Genomic DNA, 20,282 nt, shown 5'->3' with positions numbered 1-20,282 from the left:
AGTGGCACAAGGGCGGCGTTTTTCAAAGCACGTCTGTGGGCCCCCAGAGGTCCCAAGACATCTCCAGGGGTTACACCCTTCAAAAATATCTTCATAATAAGACACAGGAGTAAGAGATTCAATCAAAGTGCAATCTAAATTAGTTAATTTTATCGTAGCATATTTTTTTTCACTGTGTTGATATTTGTACCAATGGAGCAAGTGCAATGGTGGGTAAAAACTGCAGAGTGGTGCAGCCACTGTGGAAAGCAATACCGAATTACTTCAAATAATTAAAAATGGAACTGCTTTATAACCCAGTAATTCCACTTCTGGGAATGTATCTGAAGAAACCCAAGACACTAATTCAAACGAATATATGAACCTCTATGTTCATTGCAGCATTATTTAAATAGCCAAGGTTTTGGAAACAGTTCGAGTCCATCAGGAGATGAGTGGATAGCACAGCTATGGTACAGGTACACAATGGAACACCACTCGGTTGTAAAAAGAAGGAAGATTTACCCTTTGTGACAGTATGGATGGACCTGGGAAACGTTATGCTTAGTAAAATAAGCCAATTGGAAAAAGACTAGTACCTTATGATTTCATGCATAGGTGGGATCTAGTGGACAAACTGGCCTAACAAGAAAAATAAGAGAGTAGACTTATAGATAGAGAGGAGGCTGGCAGATATCAGGAAGGACAGGTGGAGGAGTGAGTAAAAAAGAAAAAAAGGAGAGAAAGAACTCATTGATACAGCCAACAGAAAAACCACTTCTGTTCTTTATATTTCACTATGCGCAGTCATTTTACTCACAGGACATATAGTATAATACTTCCTTTAATTGGGATGAAATACTTTTCTTGTAAATTGCTCTGTATGAAACTCACTCTGATTTCCTTATTGAATTCTCTTAGACACAATCCCTTTGTTGAAAAGTGATTGCAATATTGAAGGTAATAATCAATCTTTGTGATTTGTAGTACCAATCACCTAGCAACTTGCTTCACTGTGAAGTCTTTTTGACAATTTAAAGTTGAAAACCTTAGTAAGAATCTGTGTAGAAAATGGGCCTTGTTGCACTTATTTATTTATATTCATATATCTGTCACTTGAATGTTAACTTCCTCTGGGCAGAGCTAAAGTCTTTATTTTACAGTTTCTCCAGGAAACATTATGACTGAGTCCCGAGAATGTGTCATGTACTCTATTACAGAGCCACTCAGAGTGTGACTTATTTATGGCTTGGTCTTATTCTGTTTATTGTTCCATGATGAGATAATAAAAAATAGAGAACCAGTGTTTAGAAACATTTGTAGCAATTTGACAGAGTAAATTTATGTCTGTCGGGGCTAAGAATAAAAAATTTGGACTAGTATTTTATATCTTTTAACTTCATTTTTCCCCAATTCTTATAAAAACATTAGTATGTGATGAATTGAAAACAACAAACCAAAACAGAGCTGATCCTTCACCAAAAATACAATAATTTGAATGGCTTTTTTCTACACTGTGAGTCCACAGATGAGTAAACGCTCATTTGCTTGGCTTACTTATCTTCCTTCAGTACGTTTTTACTAACTAACTCTCTGAAAATATTCTGTTCTCTTTCTTCTTATGATGTGAGATCTCAAAGCTTCATTTTTGGAAGGGCCAACTACTATATAAGGTCTCATCAAATTGAAATGCTTTTTTCATGTAAATTTCTCTATGTGAAAACTCACTCTAATTTCCTTATTGAATTCTCTTAGATACATAATCATTTGATTGAAATAGATTGCAGTGTTGAAGTTAATTATCAAACTTCATGATTTCCCTTGGCAATCACCTAGCAACTTGCTTCTTTTTAAATTTTGTTAGATGATTTTAAAGTTGACAGCACTATATGAGAATTTGTCTAGAAAAATTTACTTGTTTTATTATGACTCTCAAATATTCACAAATTCCTTTAAATAGAGCCTATTTTGAATTTAATACTTGTAGTTAAAATTACCTTTTAAGGTGAATAAACTCAGTTATAATACTTAAAAAACTTAAGGAATAAAATTACATTGTCTTATAGTTTTAAAAACAACCTGTGTTTGAAACTTCAAGACAAATTATAAGCACACAGCACAATTAGCTTCCTATGTAGATTTGTTAAAATGGAACTTTACCCTATTGATTCTCAATATATTTCCCTCATTTTCTCTTACCTGACCTACGTTTTATTCACAGTGACCATGATTTTCTCTGTCACAACTCGTGCCTTTACATGAGTGCTTCTGCCTCCTTGGAATGCCCGTCCTCCCTTTCATCTAGTGATTTCAGCCAGAGCGTTCAGACTTGCATGATGTGGCGCATCTCACTAAACCCTTTTCTGTGTCACCACCATGTGGCTTCCACTTCGAAGCAAATTCAGCTTCTCCTTGACTGTGTTTATCTGGTGCTTTGCAGAAAGCAACGGTATGTCCTATTAAGATACGCTTGTTGAAGAACTGATATTATTTGCTTTTCTATATGCTCTCCCTATGAGAGTGTAGATAACTTTTTTTATGTTTTACATTGTCAGCCCATAACAGTGCCACTCATAAAATAGGTGCTTAATAAATGTTTGCCAGCAAATATATTAATAAAGTACTAAGAGTTTCTGACTTATGTGTGTTTTGTTTTACAAAGATGAAAATAAGCTGTCCATTTAAGTTCTGTTGTCAATCTGTCCTGTGAGTGATTAATGAGCTAGAAATTCAATACAGTAAACACAGTGCTAAACTTATAGCAATGTCCCCAAGGATCTTTATAAAAATATATGAAATGTGATTTGAAAGCAGAAAGGAGTCTATCAGGAAGATAGCAAAGTTGTTACTGAAGAAAAGTTATGAAGTTGCTCCCGTGCCCCACTTCCAAATCCCTTACAGAAAACTGACAAAGAACTACCTAACTGTTCTGATTCTGCAGTCAAAGTTGCTGAATGCATTTGCTGCATGCCATGGTAGGGTGATATGATTTAATAATAACCCACTTCACTTGACTGCCTTCTTGTCCTTCCTCTTTTACACAGGATACCTCTTTCATGGAGCATCTCTGATTTTCCTACAACACCTTGACCTACTCTAAGAGCTGGATACAAGGAAACACATGCAACATAGAAATGTCATGGGCTGAAATGCTGTTTTTGCTATGAAATATTTACAGTGAACTGAAGAAAGGGCCGTGAGTCCTGACCAGGGGGCGATCTCTGCCAAACAGTTCTATTTCAACATGGAAACGTGGCTATCTTCAGGTCAAATAATTAGAACATTATACAGTAAAGTGCTCTGTAAAATTTTTATATAGCTTTCATTTATTTTTGTTGTTGTTAATCCTCACCCTAGATGATTGATATTTTAGAGAAAGAGTGGGAGGAGGAGAGACAAAGAGAGAGAAACATCTATGTGAGAGAGACACATTGATTGGTTGCCTTCCACACGCAGCCCTTGGGGCCAGCCAGGAATTGAACCTGCAACCAAGGTACATGTGCTTGCCTGGAATTGAACCCAGGGCCCTTCCGTCTGTGGGCTGGTGCTCTATCCACTGAGCAAAACTAGCTGAGGCCATATTTCATCCCTTAAGCTATTTGGAGTTTGTGTCCAATGACAATAGATTTGCAACCACACAGGTCCACACCAAATGAAGCTGGTATTATTCAAGACTTGTATTCCTGACACATTGCATGTAAACTAATTTTGTTTAATCAAATAATATATTTTCTAACTATGTTGGAATTAGTTATTTTTAAAATGACTAAATATTTAGTAAAAATAGCAAATCATTTTGGAATTCATATTAAATTTCTACTTTTGTTCCATTAATAAATATGAGAACTATTTTCTTGAAAAGAGTTAATCTATACACTAATTTGAAAATGACTTCTCTAAGAAAATAAAGTTAGAACAATACCTTTATAAATAAAACTGTTAATTATATTAGATTGACAGATGTCATGCAATGTTTTCAGAAGTTTCAAAGCAAAATCTGTCATATATCCGTATATCTAAATTAAATGCTCTAGTATGAGGATAATTTGGGGGAAAGTGAACACAGTTACTCATAACTAAATTTCATTTCCTGCCCCCCTGAAGTGCCCAGGTGTTTTGATGCTAAGTTTTTTCCCCCCATAGATTTTGAATACTTATACTTGCAGATTTTATTTTTCTTTATTAATATCCTAGAATTTAAGCTTCTGATTATGGACTGATTTTTAGTCCATTGTGGACTCCAATAATCAGTCTGCCAAGAGTCATACAAGCAGAATCATTTGTTGTTCCTTTATTTGCTTTCAACTTTCACAGAATAGAATGTAATTCAGTCAACTGGATGGAAATTATTTTAAAAAACCAAACAATGACAGCTCAACTTTTAGAGTCATCTTGTGAGGATTCAAATCTGAATAAATTTTGAACCATTATGGCCAAGTAAGAGATTGCTTTGGAATATAAATTGTTCATTTGGGTCCCAACATACTATTGTAAATAGGCTGAGAAATTCAACCTAACAATTATTTACTGAGATGAATTCCTAACTGCTACTTGTGAACTTAGGGATATAAATATGAATAGCACAAGGATCCTGCCTCCAAGAGGCTCAGAATCTTGGGAAGTCAAATGTGATGAGTGGAAAACAAGCTGATAACTAAGTGCTTTTGGAGCTCAGAGGCAGAAATGGTGACTTCTGTCCAAAGTGCCCTGGGAAGATTTTCAGAGGACACCATTTTTGTGGTTAGCTTTGGTAGAAGTCTTACCTTTTATGTTTTATTTTTATGGTAAAGAAAGCAGTAAGCACAGCATTTCTAGAAGCTTGTTCTACATTTTATATTGGAAAGGTAGCAGTTTGCATTACTCATTTATTTCTTGAGCATAATCAGCACATAGAACCTGAACTCCAAGACTTTGATGTATCTACAAATCCCAGCCATCTGATTCTTCATCTTCCCTAGATGTTATTTATGAAATGCACACCATGTGTTAGGCAAGATGCAAGATAAACAAACAATGTTGCCCCTGCTTTTCAAAGAGTTATTTGTGAATAGAATGACAACTGAGTTCCAGACATTGCTGATTTTACCAGTCAGTTGTGTGGTCAACACCACCACACAGATAGATTTGCCAAATGTTTGGTCTCTGATTGAATTATAACTTAGGCACATTTTTACTTTTTAAAGTAAGCATTAATTCTCTCAGAAAATTGTAATGCAAAGATTAAGGTAGGATACTTCTCAGATTAAAGGTACCCTAATAGTCCTGGAATACTCATGGCTCAAAGAATCAAGTTCAATATTCCATTCAAATCATGCAATTTTAGAGCTTGGAGATAACTTTAAAATAATTTAATTATAATTTTTTACTATATAGTAGGTGAAACAATTATTATAAGAAAGAGTAATTTAGGCAACACAAACATTTTAACTTTATAGTTACATTTTATATATATGGTATAATAAAAAATATAAATGACACATTAAACTCATGATTTCATGAATATTATTTCCCTAGAGAAAACTAAATAAAAATGTAGTCTATTTAAAGATAAATATAAGTATTAGTAAACATAATACATACTCAAGCCCTAATTGTGGGGTGGACTATAAATGATAGAAAATTGGAAAATTGATTGAATTAAAGTTCCTCATTTTATACGGAAGAAAATGTGGAATATTAAAGTAATTTTCTTCCCTATTATCCAAAGCAAGCCTATCTTTCTTCCTGGGTTTTGAATCTATGTTAGTGGCATTATCACGTTTGCAGTCACTTAGGAATAATACCCTTGAAACAGCTTTGATACTTGCATTTTTCTCACCTCTTATATTAAGTCAATTATCACTGTTCAGTTTCAAGTACTCATCTCTCACCTAAACCTCTTGAACAAGTGTATGTCCTCTAGACTGCCAATCTCTTTCTCATGCTCTTCATTCTTTTATTGAACACAGACATGAGATTGAGGTTCTGTTTAAAACCCTTTCCTACTTTGTATCAGTTAAGACCCTAGCAGAAAAATAGCTGAAATACACAAGTTGGAAAATTTGAGGAGTGTTTGATAAAGTGGCAATTTGCAAAGCCAGAATGTAGAGAAACAATAAATGTTGGTGCAGTAGCAGGGCCAATGACATCAGGCCTGTATCACCCCAGCCAGGAAGAAAGGAAAAGGAAAGGTATGTGAGAAGGTCGCTGTGGAATGCATAGAGGCTCCTCCCTGGAATACTGCTGAGGAAGAATCCAGGATTATGAATAACCAGACCCTTCTCTTTCCTCTCTCAACGTATCCCACTTCGGCCAAACATAACAAATTCAGATGAGAAGGGAGCTTGTTAATGCAATCCAAAAAGATCAAATCTCCAGATTTACCTTCTGTACTTCTCCATGCTCTTTGGTTGAGGAAGGTGGAGAGTGGGTCTGGGGACAGACAGAATATAGCCAGAACTCAGACCTATTTTTTTTTTTAAATGAATTAAAATCTATTCAGACATTCAAAATCTTTAACCACTTCTCCACAACCTCCTGTTCTAAGTTTAATTTACCACTTCTTTTCCCATATTCTATACTATGTGAGACATTTTTGAAACCATAATTTTCCTTATTCTATTTTATTTTATTTTATTTTATTTTATTTTATTTTATTTTATTTTATTACCTCTCCTCCCTTGAACTCATCTGTGCTTGGTTTCTTCACCCTAGAAGTCCCAATGCAAATACTATCTCCCCTTAGGAGCACTCTTAATCCATCGGATGCTAGCTCTCTGTAATATATCACCTCCATGTGTCAGAGCAAGACCTGCCCTGTGCACCACTCATCCCACTCTGCAGAAGAAGAGATATCTGGCTTTATGGAATCCCTGGCCACAGTGCCAAAAGGAGGGCTCATATAAGAGGAGCAAAAATGGGACCCGCTTGGGACAAACACTCTTTTTCCTTTGTCCTCTCTTATGGGCCTTTTCCACCATTTCTGGTCAAGAAAACAAAGGTGAGGATTAAGGGAACAGTATCAGACTGTACAGGCTTCTCTTTAAAATAGAGAAGGAGGAGGAGGAAGTGCAGAAGGAGAAAGAGGAAGAGGAGGAGGATCCCATATTTAGGAGAAGATTTTGAATTCCTCTTCTCAATTTCCCTTTTCTTGCCCAAAGTAAACACTAAGCAGTATTAGCAGAGCATGGCCACTATATGTCTCACAAGGGACTGAGATTGGAGAGTTAGGCTCATGGGCCTTAACAGCCATACTTTTTGTGGGCAGACATACATGCAGACAGACCAGAGTGTGTCAGCATTATGAGACCACTGTGGTCACTGTCCCAGGTGGAATTCCAGTTTGCTAAGGCTACGTATTCATTTCAGAAACCAGGGCAGGCTCACTGGTGATACTCTAGCTGCAAAAGCAGCTGAATGCCCTGAGGCATAGAGAAAGCAAGGTTATGATTTTTGTTAAGGATAAATATTCATTACTGGGCCCAGGTTAGGCCTCTGCAGGGATCCTAAACTACATGAGCAGCTAAACTTCTGTCTCCAAAGCTCCACATTATTTATTATACAAGGTTTCAGTAGTGGGGAAAGCTCTGGTGGAGAGATTATATTGTAGAAACAGATATTTTATTTGGTGGTCAGGGCTACTCATCCATGATTTTCAAACAAGAACATTTATACCTCCAGTGGGTTATATAGGGCAGCATGTCCAACTTTTGGAATTCTAGGTGCCTCTGTTTCTTATCAGAAATATTTTAAAAAATTATTCTTTTGATCATTCTCTCCTTCCATTTTACCCCCAACGTATTTCGGTTTACATTTCTACGATTATACTTATCATAGTCTAACATATATGACACTGAATATGGTCAGAGAGCAGGGAAATCATCTATTATATTATATTATATTATATTATATTAATTATATTATATATTATAATATATAGTCTTGAGATCTCTTAAGACTAGGACATACGAAGTATTTATTAATGTTTGTAAAATTTAATCATGAGACATTTCCAAGAGCATATTCTGATCTCATAATTTCCTTCTCAGCAAAGCACACACTAACTCACAATCTTATAAAATTTTTAAAGAAAATTTCCTCATCTAAACTTTTCCAAAAAATCCTCACACAGAATATCTTATTTCTCAAAATAACTAACTATAATGTTTGCTTTTAAAAGTTTTCTTAGTGTATTTATTCAATTAACCTTCAGGAATAAAGTGCCACAATGCAGCTATTTATTGACAATTTTCTCCCAGGCAAAGATGATTGTCTAACTTCTCCCAAGAAATATATTTTTGGCCATTTCACTAGCTACTACTTCACTAGCTACTAGGCAAATGCAAAACAAAACTACAATGAGATATGACCTCACTCCAGTTAGAATGTCTATAATCAATAAGACAAGTAATAATGATTGTTGGAAAGGTTGTACTGAAAAAGGATCCCTTATTCACTGCTGATGGGAATGTAAACTCGTACTGCCACTCTGGAAAATAGTATAAATATTCCTCAAAAACAAATTAAGAATAGAGTTGCCCTATGACCAGTAACTCCTCTTCTGGGTATCTACCTGAAAATTTTGAAAATATTTATTTGTAAAGATATATGCACCCCTATGTCCATTTGCAGCACTATTCACAGTGGCTCAGACATGAAAACAACATTAAGTGTCCTTTGATAGATGATTATATAAAGATGTGGTTTCCATTTCCATATGCAAAATGGAAACCTACTCAGCCGTAAGAAAAAATGAAAGACTGCCATTTGCTACAACATGAATGGACCTTGAGAATTATTATGCTACTCAAAATAAACCAGTCAGGAAATGTTAAGAACCAGATGTTTCACTCATATGTGAAACTCATGGATACAGACAATAGTATGGTGGCTACCAGAGGTAAAGGGAGTATGGGGGTAGTGGAGAGTAGAAGGAATCAATGTTTGGAGATGAAAGGAGATTTGAATTTAGGTGGTGGGCACTCAATGCAATTTGTAGATGATGTATCACAGAAATATGATACTTGAAACCTATATAATTTTAATAGTGAATAGCACTCCAATAAATTTATTTTATTTAAAGATGATATAATCTGCCGAAACCAATTTGGCTCAATGGATAGAGCATCGGTCTTGGGACTGAAAGGTCCCAGGTTCGATTCCAGTCAAAGGCATGTACCTTGGATGCGGGCACATCCCCAGTGAGGAGTGTGCAAGAGGCAGCTGATCAATGATTCTCTCTCATTGATGTTTCTAACTCTCTATCCCTCTCTCTTTCTCTCTATAAAAAATTAATAAAATATATATTTTTTAAAAAGATGATATAATCTAAACTAGGAAAGCAGTGGGAATTATGTGGCTGCTGGTAAGGAAAGAATAGTCCATTATTTATATGTACCCTTTAGTCTTGATTTCTAGGTATAGATTTTGATGATCAGATCTACTTTCTGTTACTATAAACAACTCTAGAAGGCTGTCATAGTTGTTGTTTCCTCAACAGTCCCATGGCAGAATGAAATTCTGGTGGAGTCTGGATGGTCCAAGGGGACAGCGTTGTGAATACCTTTCAGAGAATTTTCACAATAACCTCTTTCTTGCCACCCCCCCACCTCCCACACTATAGTGCCTTAATATGGGTGCCTGCAGCCATGCTTATACTATTGACCTCACCTCCTATCTCATCCATCATGGGTTTGGCCAGAAATGGGATCCTTACCTAAGTGGGCTAATCAGGTAGTTTTCCTTTAGAATACCGAATGGGGATAGAAAGACAAATATTTACTTTCCCCATGTTTTGAGATCTAATGAGTACCTAGTACCCATCCTCTGGGTGATGAACATTTTGTCATTTAAACAGTGAGTAGAGAACATAAAATCTTCAGAGGGAAAAAAAAAAAAAAAAAAAAAAAAAAAAAAGGAAAGAAGGAAAAAGGAGCAGAAAGGAGAGGCAAGTGAAGAATTCCACTGGGTCCACTCTTTTCTGAGGCCCGACCTCTTTTATTCCTAGCCTTGAACTCTGGGAGATATGAGCATTTTTAGACAGAATTCTTTATTTTGAGTAAGCCAATTTGAGATACTTTATTTACCTGAAATCAAAGTTGCCTCATTAATACATTAGGTAGCAAGTAGCTAACAGAGGTCACCAAATATACAATAAAATCCAGGAAACCAGATCTCCATAAACAACATTAAGAGATCCATTACTGTGCTTAGCATTGTCTGAGCATACAGAACTCCATTCTATGTTTTCATTTATATTTTGTTTATTATTTTAAAATATATTTTTATTGATTTTTAGAGAGAGAAGAATGGAGAGGGATAGAGAGATGGAAACATTGATGAGAAAGAAACATTGATTGCTTCTTCCTGCATGCCCCCTAGGGGAGCAAGCCTGCATCTCTTTTGTGCCCTGACTGGGAATTAAACCTGAAATCTCTTAGTTCATGGGTTGGCACTCAACTACTGAGCAATACTGGCAGAGCTTATCCTGTTTTTATTTATTTTAATTAATAAAGAAGTTTCAAGTCATTGAAGGGGCTCTGATGCTACAGATTCTTTTTACAAAACCTAAGAAAAAATCTTCAGGTTTATTTTGAAAGAGTGATTAATTTCTTGCTTACATTGATTCCTGTGCATCTCAAAGTTTTGATATTATTTTCAAAGTGACTTGTTTCACTTATCCATCTCATGGCCAAACATTCTTACTAGCTTTATGGCTTAAGTGATTTCATGAAAAAAAACAAAAAAAACAAAACCAAAACAACAACAACAAAAAACAAACAAACAAAAAAAAAAAACTTTTTAAAAAATTTGATATACCACATTTAAATTTACATTTAATTAGTAGACATACATAATGATTTTAATGATACTCAGATTATTGATAATATTCAATAAAAATATAGTTTTCAACAGTCATGTATTGGGTACCTATTATCATACAATGCTAGCTACTGGGAATATAAGTTTGAGGACTGGTTAATATGGAAAAAGTTAAGTAATAACACTGCATACTAGTGAAGTAACTGTCTTCTTGATGACAATATTCTGACAGTTCAGTGACTAAGCCTGGAAGGATGCCAGGTAATTTTTTCCCAGGCATAAAAAAAAAAAAAAAATAGTTTGGATAACTCTGCCAGGCAGAAGGTACAGAAGACCATGTGCTTTGGGGGAAGACGAGACTTTTCCCAAAGAACAATGTAGAAGGCTGGCAATGGTAAAAAGTTAAACTTGGTGCAGTGATCTTTGACTAGTCATTTGCATTTTCCCTCAAGTAATTTCGACAGAAAAGGGTGACTTCATTATTCAACTCCAATAGGCATGTTAAAATGTGTCCCAAAACAATCATATCAATTAATTATGATTTTTATACCTAAGTGGGAATGAAGCGGGAAGGAGGTGAGAGAGAAAGAAAAAAGGAGGGAGGAAAAATTTGGCAAAGATTTACCTCTGCTCCCCTTTCTTTAAAAAAAAAAATATATATATTTTATTGATTTTTTCACAGAGAGGAAGAAAAAGAGAGAGCTAGAAACATCGATGAGAGAGAAACATTGATCATCTGCCTCCTGCACGCCCCCCACTGGGGATGTGCCCTCAACCAAGGTATGTGCCCTTGACAAGAATCGAACCCAGGATCATTCAGTCCGCAGGCTGATGCACTATCCACTGAGCAAAACCGGTTTCAGCTGCTCTCCTTTCAATATTGATTTTCTCAAATATCTTCTTTCACTCTTTTTAGGAGGACTGCATTTTCACATTATCTCTCCATTTGTATCCCAGGGGTATTGCCCTGCCATTCTCCCACTGGTGATTTATTTTGGTTAGAATCAGGATGGATGTGGATAAAGAGGACATGCGTGAATGAATAAATGAGAAAGGAGAAACAGCAGGCCAAATGAATCTTTCTCAATGTAGAAGAAAACACACGAAATTTGGACATCTACAAAATGACTCACTGAAACCATTTGTGTCATGTACCCTCAAGAAGTCTCTTGGGCTTCAGATAAGCATCCTCCAGTCTGTAGAGGCTGGTATAGTGAATGGTGGCAATTATGGTTGTGGTCTGCCTCATGTTTGGGCTGAGGCCAGTCTGGTTCCTCAGAGGGAGTTCCTCTCTCTTCATTCCCACTAGTGGGAGCTTCATCCTGTGGCATCCAGGGCAACATGAATAAGAAATGATCTGGGAGATCACTAAAGACTGAGAATACAGTCTTGGGTGGTATTTTGGAGAAGGTAGTAGAGGGAATCAAACCTTTTTGTTTGAGATCTTGGAAATGGGAAGAGAAGGTTCAAGGGAGAGGGAAGAAGATGGGAAATGAATCTGTGTCAGAAGCAGAGACACTGGCTGGGATCTGAAGTATTGGACTTCACCTTGCCTCTATTAGGAGCAGAGACTTAAGATTTTGGTAACTGATGTGTAATCACTTTTACCTACCGTGTTTTATCAATCATCCTCCATTTTTGGTCCAATTCACATATATTTTGGGCAAATTTCATAACATTATTATCTCTTTTAATGATTAAAAGTTAGTTTTTGATGTTTAAAACATAATCAAATCCACTTTAAAGCTACCAAGTAATACTAGACTTTAACTTTTATATTTTGCCTGCCCTTTCCCCATTTCAGACTTGAGATCAGACCATGGCTGCTGCTTGGAATCAGGAAGAGGTTAAAGGTCATGGTTTTGGCTTTCAACTAACTTCATTTTTCAAGGTTTTGCTCTATCATGGGAACTGGGAGATAAAGGGGAAATGTAAGGCTGAGATCTTCTCAGTAACTAGTCTCCTATCATTGGTTTGAAGTCCCCTGCCATTGCACAATGGATAGTTCACTTTTCTCTTGTCATGGCCTTCATGGTGATTACATATGGGATATTTGTGTGTGTGTGTGTGTGTGTGTGTGTGTGTGTGTGTGTGTGTGAGAGTGAGAGAGAGAGAGAGAGAGAGAGAGAGAGAGAGAGAGAGAGAATCAACTTCATTTTAACCCCGTCTATTAATGAATGCATTTAAAAAGAAGGCATCGTGTTAACATTCAGTTCAGTCCTTCCCCTAATTCCCTTTTCAGGAAGGGCATCACCACACTTAACCTAGCAGCTGACCGAACAGCCCATAACACAAATGTGCCTGTTCTCTGTGCTTCTTCAAATGGATCAAGGAAGAAAGGTCTATGTTCTCTTCCAGACATTTAGAGGGCTGTGCACAATTGGGATACAGTTTAACCTCTCCCCTCCCCCCGCCTTACTCTCCTGTTGTTTCCAGGTACATTTTACCACAATTTTTTTAAGCCCAGATGGTATAGGATGCTCCCAGGACCACCCGCTTCCAGAACAATGAACCAAAAATTGTCTTCATGTCTGTCTGCAAAGGGTACATGTATCAAGCATTCTTGAGAACCTTTCTCTGCATTGCACTCTGATGTGGAACAGGGATTAGAATTTGCAGGATTTTTACTCTTTCTTCTAGGCATTGCAAATCTTAACTATTGATTTTCTTGGAGCTCTTCCATCCCATTGCTTTGGGTAGTGTTGGAGGTGGTGTCTTCCTCCCTTCTTTACTGGGAAGGAAGTAAAACTTCTCACTAAAAGCACTGCACTGCTCCAAAGACAATGACTACAAGGACCCCTTTTCTTTCCTTTCCAGTCCTCTCCCTACCTAGACTGGAGAAATGAAAGGTTAGTCGATGACAGTATAGATGGTTCTGTCTCCATTAGTAAGCCTTAGTAATGTGTCTGGACTACATTATGGTAATCTTGACAGTTCTTTAAAATGGGTAGTAATAGGAGCTTTATATTTGTAAAATGTAGCCAATTCCACTCAATCTTTTGTGTATCTTGTGCGAGAGGGGTTGTTATTGTAAGATAAGCGTTCTGATGTGTTCGGGTAGGATGACCAAAGCAGCTATATCTAAGCTTTCACCTCAAATAATAAAGTTACTCTTTATTTTGGGTAATTTCAAAGGCACGTTGCAGAATTTGGAAATGATTCATATGTTAAAGTCGGTGTGTCTAGAAAAATTCTATGGAGAAATCTAGCAAATAATTGAAAGCATGATATGAATCTGGAGCATGGAAAAGAACTTTAGTAAGAGAGATTATTTGGAGCCATTAATGTATATATGGCATTTGAAACCTTGGAAATGAAAGATATCTTACATGAAAGGCAATCAGATATAGAGGCTAACTCTGGAGACCATCAATAAGAGATGAGAAGAATATACTAAACATTTTTTAAAAAGTGTCAGAAAACAGAAAAGATTAAGAGGAGACGAACAAATAAATAGGAAAAGAGAAAACAGAAATAGAGTTTGGCAATGAAAGAAGGTGAGGAGTGATGAGGAAAAGGAAGTGTGATGTTGAAGAATGACGGAATGAGAGAAAGGAGAGCTGGCTCTGTCAGGCTGTGGCATAGTGCCACTGATATTTGCCTGAGAAGTCTCTCAAAAGCTCCAATGGCATAAGCTGTCCAACATGAACCTGGAAAAGGTGTGAAATTTATGGTTCTTTCTAAATACTCTTGCTGGCTGTGTTAATGTGACAACTCATTCACATAACTTTATTTATTATATATATATATATTATTGATTTTTTACAGAGAGGAAGGTAGAGGGATAGTTAGAAACATTGATGAGAGAGAAACATCAACCAGCTGCCTTCTGCACACCCCCCTACCGGGAATATGCCCGCAAACAAGGCCCATGCCCTTGACCGGAATCGAACCCAGGACCCTACAGTCCACAGGCCGATGCTCTATCCACTAAGCCAAACTGGCCTCTGCTATAAATATATTTTATTGATTTTTTACAGAGAGGAAGGGAGAGAGATAGAGAGTCAGAAACATCAATAAGAGAGAAACATTGACCAGCTGCTTCCTGCACACTCCCCACTGGGTATGTGCCCACAACCAAGGTGCATGCCCTTGACCAGAATCGAACCTGAGACCCGTGAGTCCGCAGTCTGACGCTCTATCCACTAAGCCAAACCAGTTAGGGCACACAATTTATTTTTTTGAATCCTCACCAGAGGATATTTTTTCCATTGATTTTTGGAGTGGAAGAGAGAGGGAAAGACAGAGAGGAATATCAATGTGAAAGAAAACATTGATTGGTTGCCTCCTACACAAGCCCTGACCTGGGCCCAGGCTGGGGCGGACGGAGCCTGCCCTCGACCTGAATGGAACCTTGGACCCTTCGGTCTGCAGGGATGCTCTATCTACTGAGCCAAACCGGCTAGGTCCATGGTGATTAATTTTATGTCAACTGGGCTAGACTGTGGCATCCACTTATTTCCTCAAATACTAGTCGAGATGTTGTAAAAGAATTTTTTAGGTGTGATTAACATTTATAATCAGCCAAGTTTAAGTAAAGCAGATTATATTTCATAATGTGGGTGGGCCGCATTCAGCCATTTAAAGGTTTTAACTACAAAGACTGAAGTTTCCCAAATGAGAAGGAATTCTGCCTCATGGCTACACGGAAATCCTCCCTGTATTTCAGCCTGATAGCATGCCTGGCAGACTTTGAATACAAGCATATACCACCAACTCTTACTTGAATTGTGACTTTCCGGCCTCCATTACATAAGTCAATTCCTTAAAATAAATCTTTCTCTAATTCTATATAATATATTAAGTACATTATTAATATAATTAAAATAACAATTTAATTAATTTCCCATTAAATATAATTTAAATAATTAATATTGTATATTAAATGAAAATATATCTTACTAGAGGCCCAGTGCACAAAATTCATGCATGGAGGGTGTATGCCTCTCAGCCCAACCAGCACCCTCTCCAATCTAGGACCCCCCCTCACAATCCAAGACTGCTGGCTCCCAACCGCTCACCTGCCTGCCAGCCTGATCAACACCTAACTGTTCCCATGCTGGACTGATTGCCCCTAACTGCCCTCCCTTGCAGGCCTGGTCATCCACAAATGCCTTTCCCTGCTGGCCCGGTCACTCCTAACTGCCCTCTCTTGCCAACCTGGTCCCCCCTAACTGCCCTCCCCTGCCAGCCTGGTAACCCCCAACTGCCCTCCCCTGCTGGCCTTCTTATAGTGGCCATCTTGTGTCCACATGGGGGTGGCCATCTTGTGTGTTGGAGTGATGGTCAATTTGCATATCACCTCTTTATTATATAGGATTATTTACATATAATTACATGTTACTCTCAAGATATCTTCATATATTACATTAATATATAATATATTTTAATACAATATGTTAATTTAACAAGATATATGATATATGATAATGTATTAATATTATATAGTATGCAATAGTATATATATATATATATATATATATATATATATATAACACTAACTATTAATATATTAGTGTTTCTGTCATATATATATGACAGAAACACTAATATAGTTAGCTATTGTTTTTGTTTCTTTGGAGAATATTGACTAATACATGTGTAAATTTTAGCATAGGACCAGTATTTCAATTAGTAGCTTTTTGTATGTTATTCCCACTAGATTACAAACTCCCTTAGGTCTAGACTGCTTCTCATTCATGTTTGTATCTACATTGTCTGTACATTTTACACACATAATAAATAACCACAGAATTAGTAGATCAGAATGTTCTTGATAGTAATGGATTAAAAATGTCAGATCTTTTTTTTTCTAATGAATACCATAGTTCTGGAATAAATTTGCTTTAATTGATGATAACAAGTTTGGTGTCTGGTATTTAACAAGACTGCAGGCTGGATAGCTGAGAAACATTCATCAGCAGGTGGCAAGGAGAATGCAGTTATCCTGTGCTCTGTGGTGACACTTTGGTGTTGCAGCTGATCCAAGTCTCTGACCACCGACTCAGCTTACAAGACATGATGTGCTTCTTCAATATCTTAAAATTGTATTAAATCTTATTCTGAGTCTTTCTCTTGTTCGGTTCATGAAAAAGATAGCCATTTTCCTTATTGGGGTGACCTATATACCTTACAGGTGATGGGAAGATGGGTGTTAGGTAGGAAGCTCCTAGCATCATCTTTTAAATTTTATGTCTGTTGTTGAAAATATTGTATATGACCCTCTTTTTCCCATTGACCCCTTTTAGCCCACACTGGACCCCTGCCCCGGGCCTTCACCACACTATTGTCTTTGTCCATGGGCTAGGTATATAGTCACACAGTTCTTTGGTTAATCTCTTCCCACCCACCCTCACCTTCCCTCTGAGAGTCCATAGTCTGTTCCATGTTTCTATATCTTGGATCTATTTTGTTCATCAGCTTATTGTGTTCTCTAAATGTCTCATATGATACTTGTTTTTCTCTGACTGGCTTATTTTGCTTAGCATAACATTCTTCTCCAGGTCCCTCCGTGCTGTCTCAAAGGTAAGAGATCCTTCTTTTTATAGCTACATAGTATTCCATGGTGTAAATGTGCCACCAGTTTTTTGTTTTTTGGTTTTTTTTTTAGCCATTCATCTATTCCTAGTATCTTGACAAGCACAGTAGACTGTGAGGTCTTCTATGTCATGCCTGTGCCCTGCCTGCAAAGTTCCTCCAGGTACATCAGCTCTTGACCTCTGGCCTGTACATTCCCTAGGACATGGGGTCTTGGCCTGGAAAGCTGGTGCCTAGAGTTGAGCTTTCCTGGGTAGGTCAGGCAAGTACCTCTTGCAGTTCTGGTGCCTTCCCTGGGATCCACCATACACTTGGATGTCCAGCCCCCTCTATCTCTTTAATCAGTGCAGAATGCCATGTCCTCCTTTGTGTTGTCATAAAAAAATGCTCCTAAAATAATCTAAAAAGTCAACTTTACTAAAATAAATAAATAAGTAAATAAGAGAAAGATAGCATGAAGTATGAAAATACTAAAGTTACCTGCATGTAAAATGGAGTGAAAGGAAAATACAGCAAATTAAATGTTTTACTTACCTTAGTGGTACTTTTCTGTTCGCAAGAAAACACAAGGTGGCAACTGCAATATGTGTCATCAGGAAAGCTAATCCAATACCCAAGAGAGTCCATATGTCTAGAATTTCAAACCAATGAAAAGGATGCACACACAGTCAAAAATATTAGAGACTCAAAAGCCCAGTGATTCATTTAGTCACAATGTCACCTACTATTCTGAGAGTATGCAAGATCTGCAGTAGAATGGTGAACTTTGATATGACATCGATTTCCTGTCCATCCTTGTCCACATCTGGAAATGAGATAAAAGATGACAGTTAGAAAAACAAAAAGGAAGTAGCAGCATATTTTAGTAGTTGTCATGGAATAAGTTGATGAGTGGCAATAGAAAATGAGATACTTGCAATGTGGGTAACTTTGATAAGAAACTAAAAATGTTAAACCAAAGTAAAAACAAAATTAAATTTCATTATTTTCACATTATTGTGTAAGATGATGTTTGTTGTGATTTACCTTCTCCTAGAAATTTACCTTCTCCTAAATTATAAGATGGGCACTTAGTTTTCAGAAACTTCCTTTTTTGTTTTCAAAAATTGACTTGTTTTCCACCAGTGTCCATATTACTTTACTCATTTGTCTCAAACTTAAAAGCTAGCACATTCTTTCAATAAAAAGTGATTTAACTTACTTCAGGTACTGATAGAGATGATTCAAATTATGGATTAATATAAATTACAGAGCACAATTATTTTTCTTTAAAACAGATGATACTTCAAGTTCATAGATTTGGAATCAGGTTGGTAATCTCATGGGATGGATTAGGAATACTAATAGAATTTCACTTCCTTTGTTTTACTTAGGGACATATATGATGAAACTCAACACTGGGAACATCTCCTTTGATATGGATAGTTTTTAGATCATTCAGAAATTGAGATTAGCTTGTGCTCAGAGAGATAGGATTGATTTCTAAGTGGCAAACGTGTTAGAATACTTCTGGTAGTATGTATTTGCATATGGGTACGAAAACTTGGGTACACATTCTTTTTTTTTTTCTTTTTACATTCTTATTCACCAGAAATAACACAATACAAATGAAAAAGGACTTAGTTGAATTTCCTGCCATGTTCATGGTACATGCTACAAAATAGGATTAAAAACTAGCTTCTGAATAGTGTGCTTAAAAGCTGTGTGTTGAACAATGCTTCTTCAGTACACATTTATTTTAGTTTCATTCTCTCTTTTGAATTTGAAATCTTGAATGATCAATAGCAATTCCTTCAAAAAGCAATCACTTTTTTTTTTTAAATATAAAAAGCTTAGAAGTATAAGGAGGTCTATATAAGAATACCTTCTTTCTTTAAGAGGTATTCTTTAAAAGGTAGAAATTTAAGACATTTGACTTTTTGGATGTTACTGAAATTCAAATGAAAATAAATCAGAATTGTTAATTAATGGAGTATTTTCTTTTGAGTTTCTTATGTATTCTTTCATTTATTTGTTAAATTCATTTATCTCTTTTATTCTCATTCTTCATTTTAATATTTTTCTTTCCAACTTGTCATTCATTTTAAAGTGCTTAAAGATTTCTTTTTAGCTTGGGTAATCTTGTAAAACATCTAATATTATTTTACATGCATACATTAATACTATGTTTTTTATTCTCATAACTATTAGGATATAATTCTTGTCAGTTCTCAATTGACAGTGTACCTCTACATGTCAGTCTTTCACATGTGCACAAACTGGTGTGGCCTAGAGACAGCGACAGGTATTCATTTTGGTTAATTGGGCATCGTTAGATTTTTTAAAATGCCACTCACTGGCATGAGAATCATACTAGTCTTCCCTTTAGATATATGGTAGAAATTTGAATATGCCTATTAAGATAAATGTCAGTGGTCACTATCTTAAAATACCAGTTAAAAATGAATGGACAAATCTATATGTGTGCTGTCTATCGATCATCTATCTTCTTTCTATTTGTCTATATATTTATATATGTATGTATACTTATATATTATCATTTACCTGTCTATAGTGTGTTTATGTATGTATGTATGTGTGTCAATCTAATAAAAGAACAATATGCAGATTGAACATCACTCCAACACATAAGATGGCTGACCCATGTGGACACAAGATGGCCACCACAAGATGGCCAGCAAGGGAGGGCAGTTGGGAGGGCCCAGGCCTGGGGGTGATCAAGCCTGCAGGGGATATATGTGTTTTCAAGGGGATTTACTTGTGAGTTTTAATATATACCAATTAATTTTGAAGTATGAATAGAAACTACTGAAATTTTAAAATTATACAGTAATATCTATGATTCAAAAAAATTATTGTCGCCGAAACCAGTTTGTCTCAGTGGATAAAGTGTTGGTCTATGGACTGAAAGGTCCCAGGTTCGATTCTGGCCAAGGGCATGTATATTGGTTGTGGGCACATCCCTG

The 20,282-nt window shown here is 36.5% G+C and overlaps 1 protein-coding gene across 1 annotated transcript in view; it reads right to left on the bottom strand.

Moving 5' to 3' along the window:
- MALRD1 (MAM and LDL receptor class A domain containing 1) overlaps positions 1–20,282 on the bottom strand; it is a 578,615-nt gene that overhangs the window by 22,132 nt on the left and 536,201 nt on the right. The window contains exons 37-38 of the mRNA XM_036459535.2: positions 18,042–18,121; positions 17,851–17,947 (exon numbers count right to left, since the gene is read on the bottom strand). Coding sequence (XP_036315428.1) covers positions 17,851–17,947; positions 18,042–18,121 — 177 coding nt within the window. The remainder of the gene's footprint in view (positions 1–17,850; positions 17,948–18,041; positions 18,122–20,282) is intronic.

This window comes from Pipistrellus kuhlii, unplaced genomic scaffold (assembly GCF_014108245.1).
Source record: "Pipistrellus kuhlii isolate mPipKuh1 unplaced genomic scaffold, mPipKuh1.p scaffold_m20_p_1, whole genome shotgun sequence".
In the NCBI taxonomy this organism is placed as follows: Eukaryota; Metazoa; Chordata; class Mammalia; order Chiroptera; family Vespertilionidae; genus Pipistrellus; species Pipistrellus kuhlii.
Note: the sequence above shows the minus strand (reverse complement) of the source record. Positions and strands in the feature narration are given on the sequence as shown.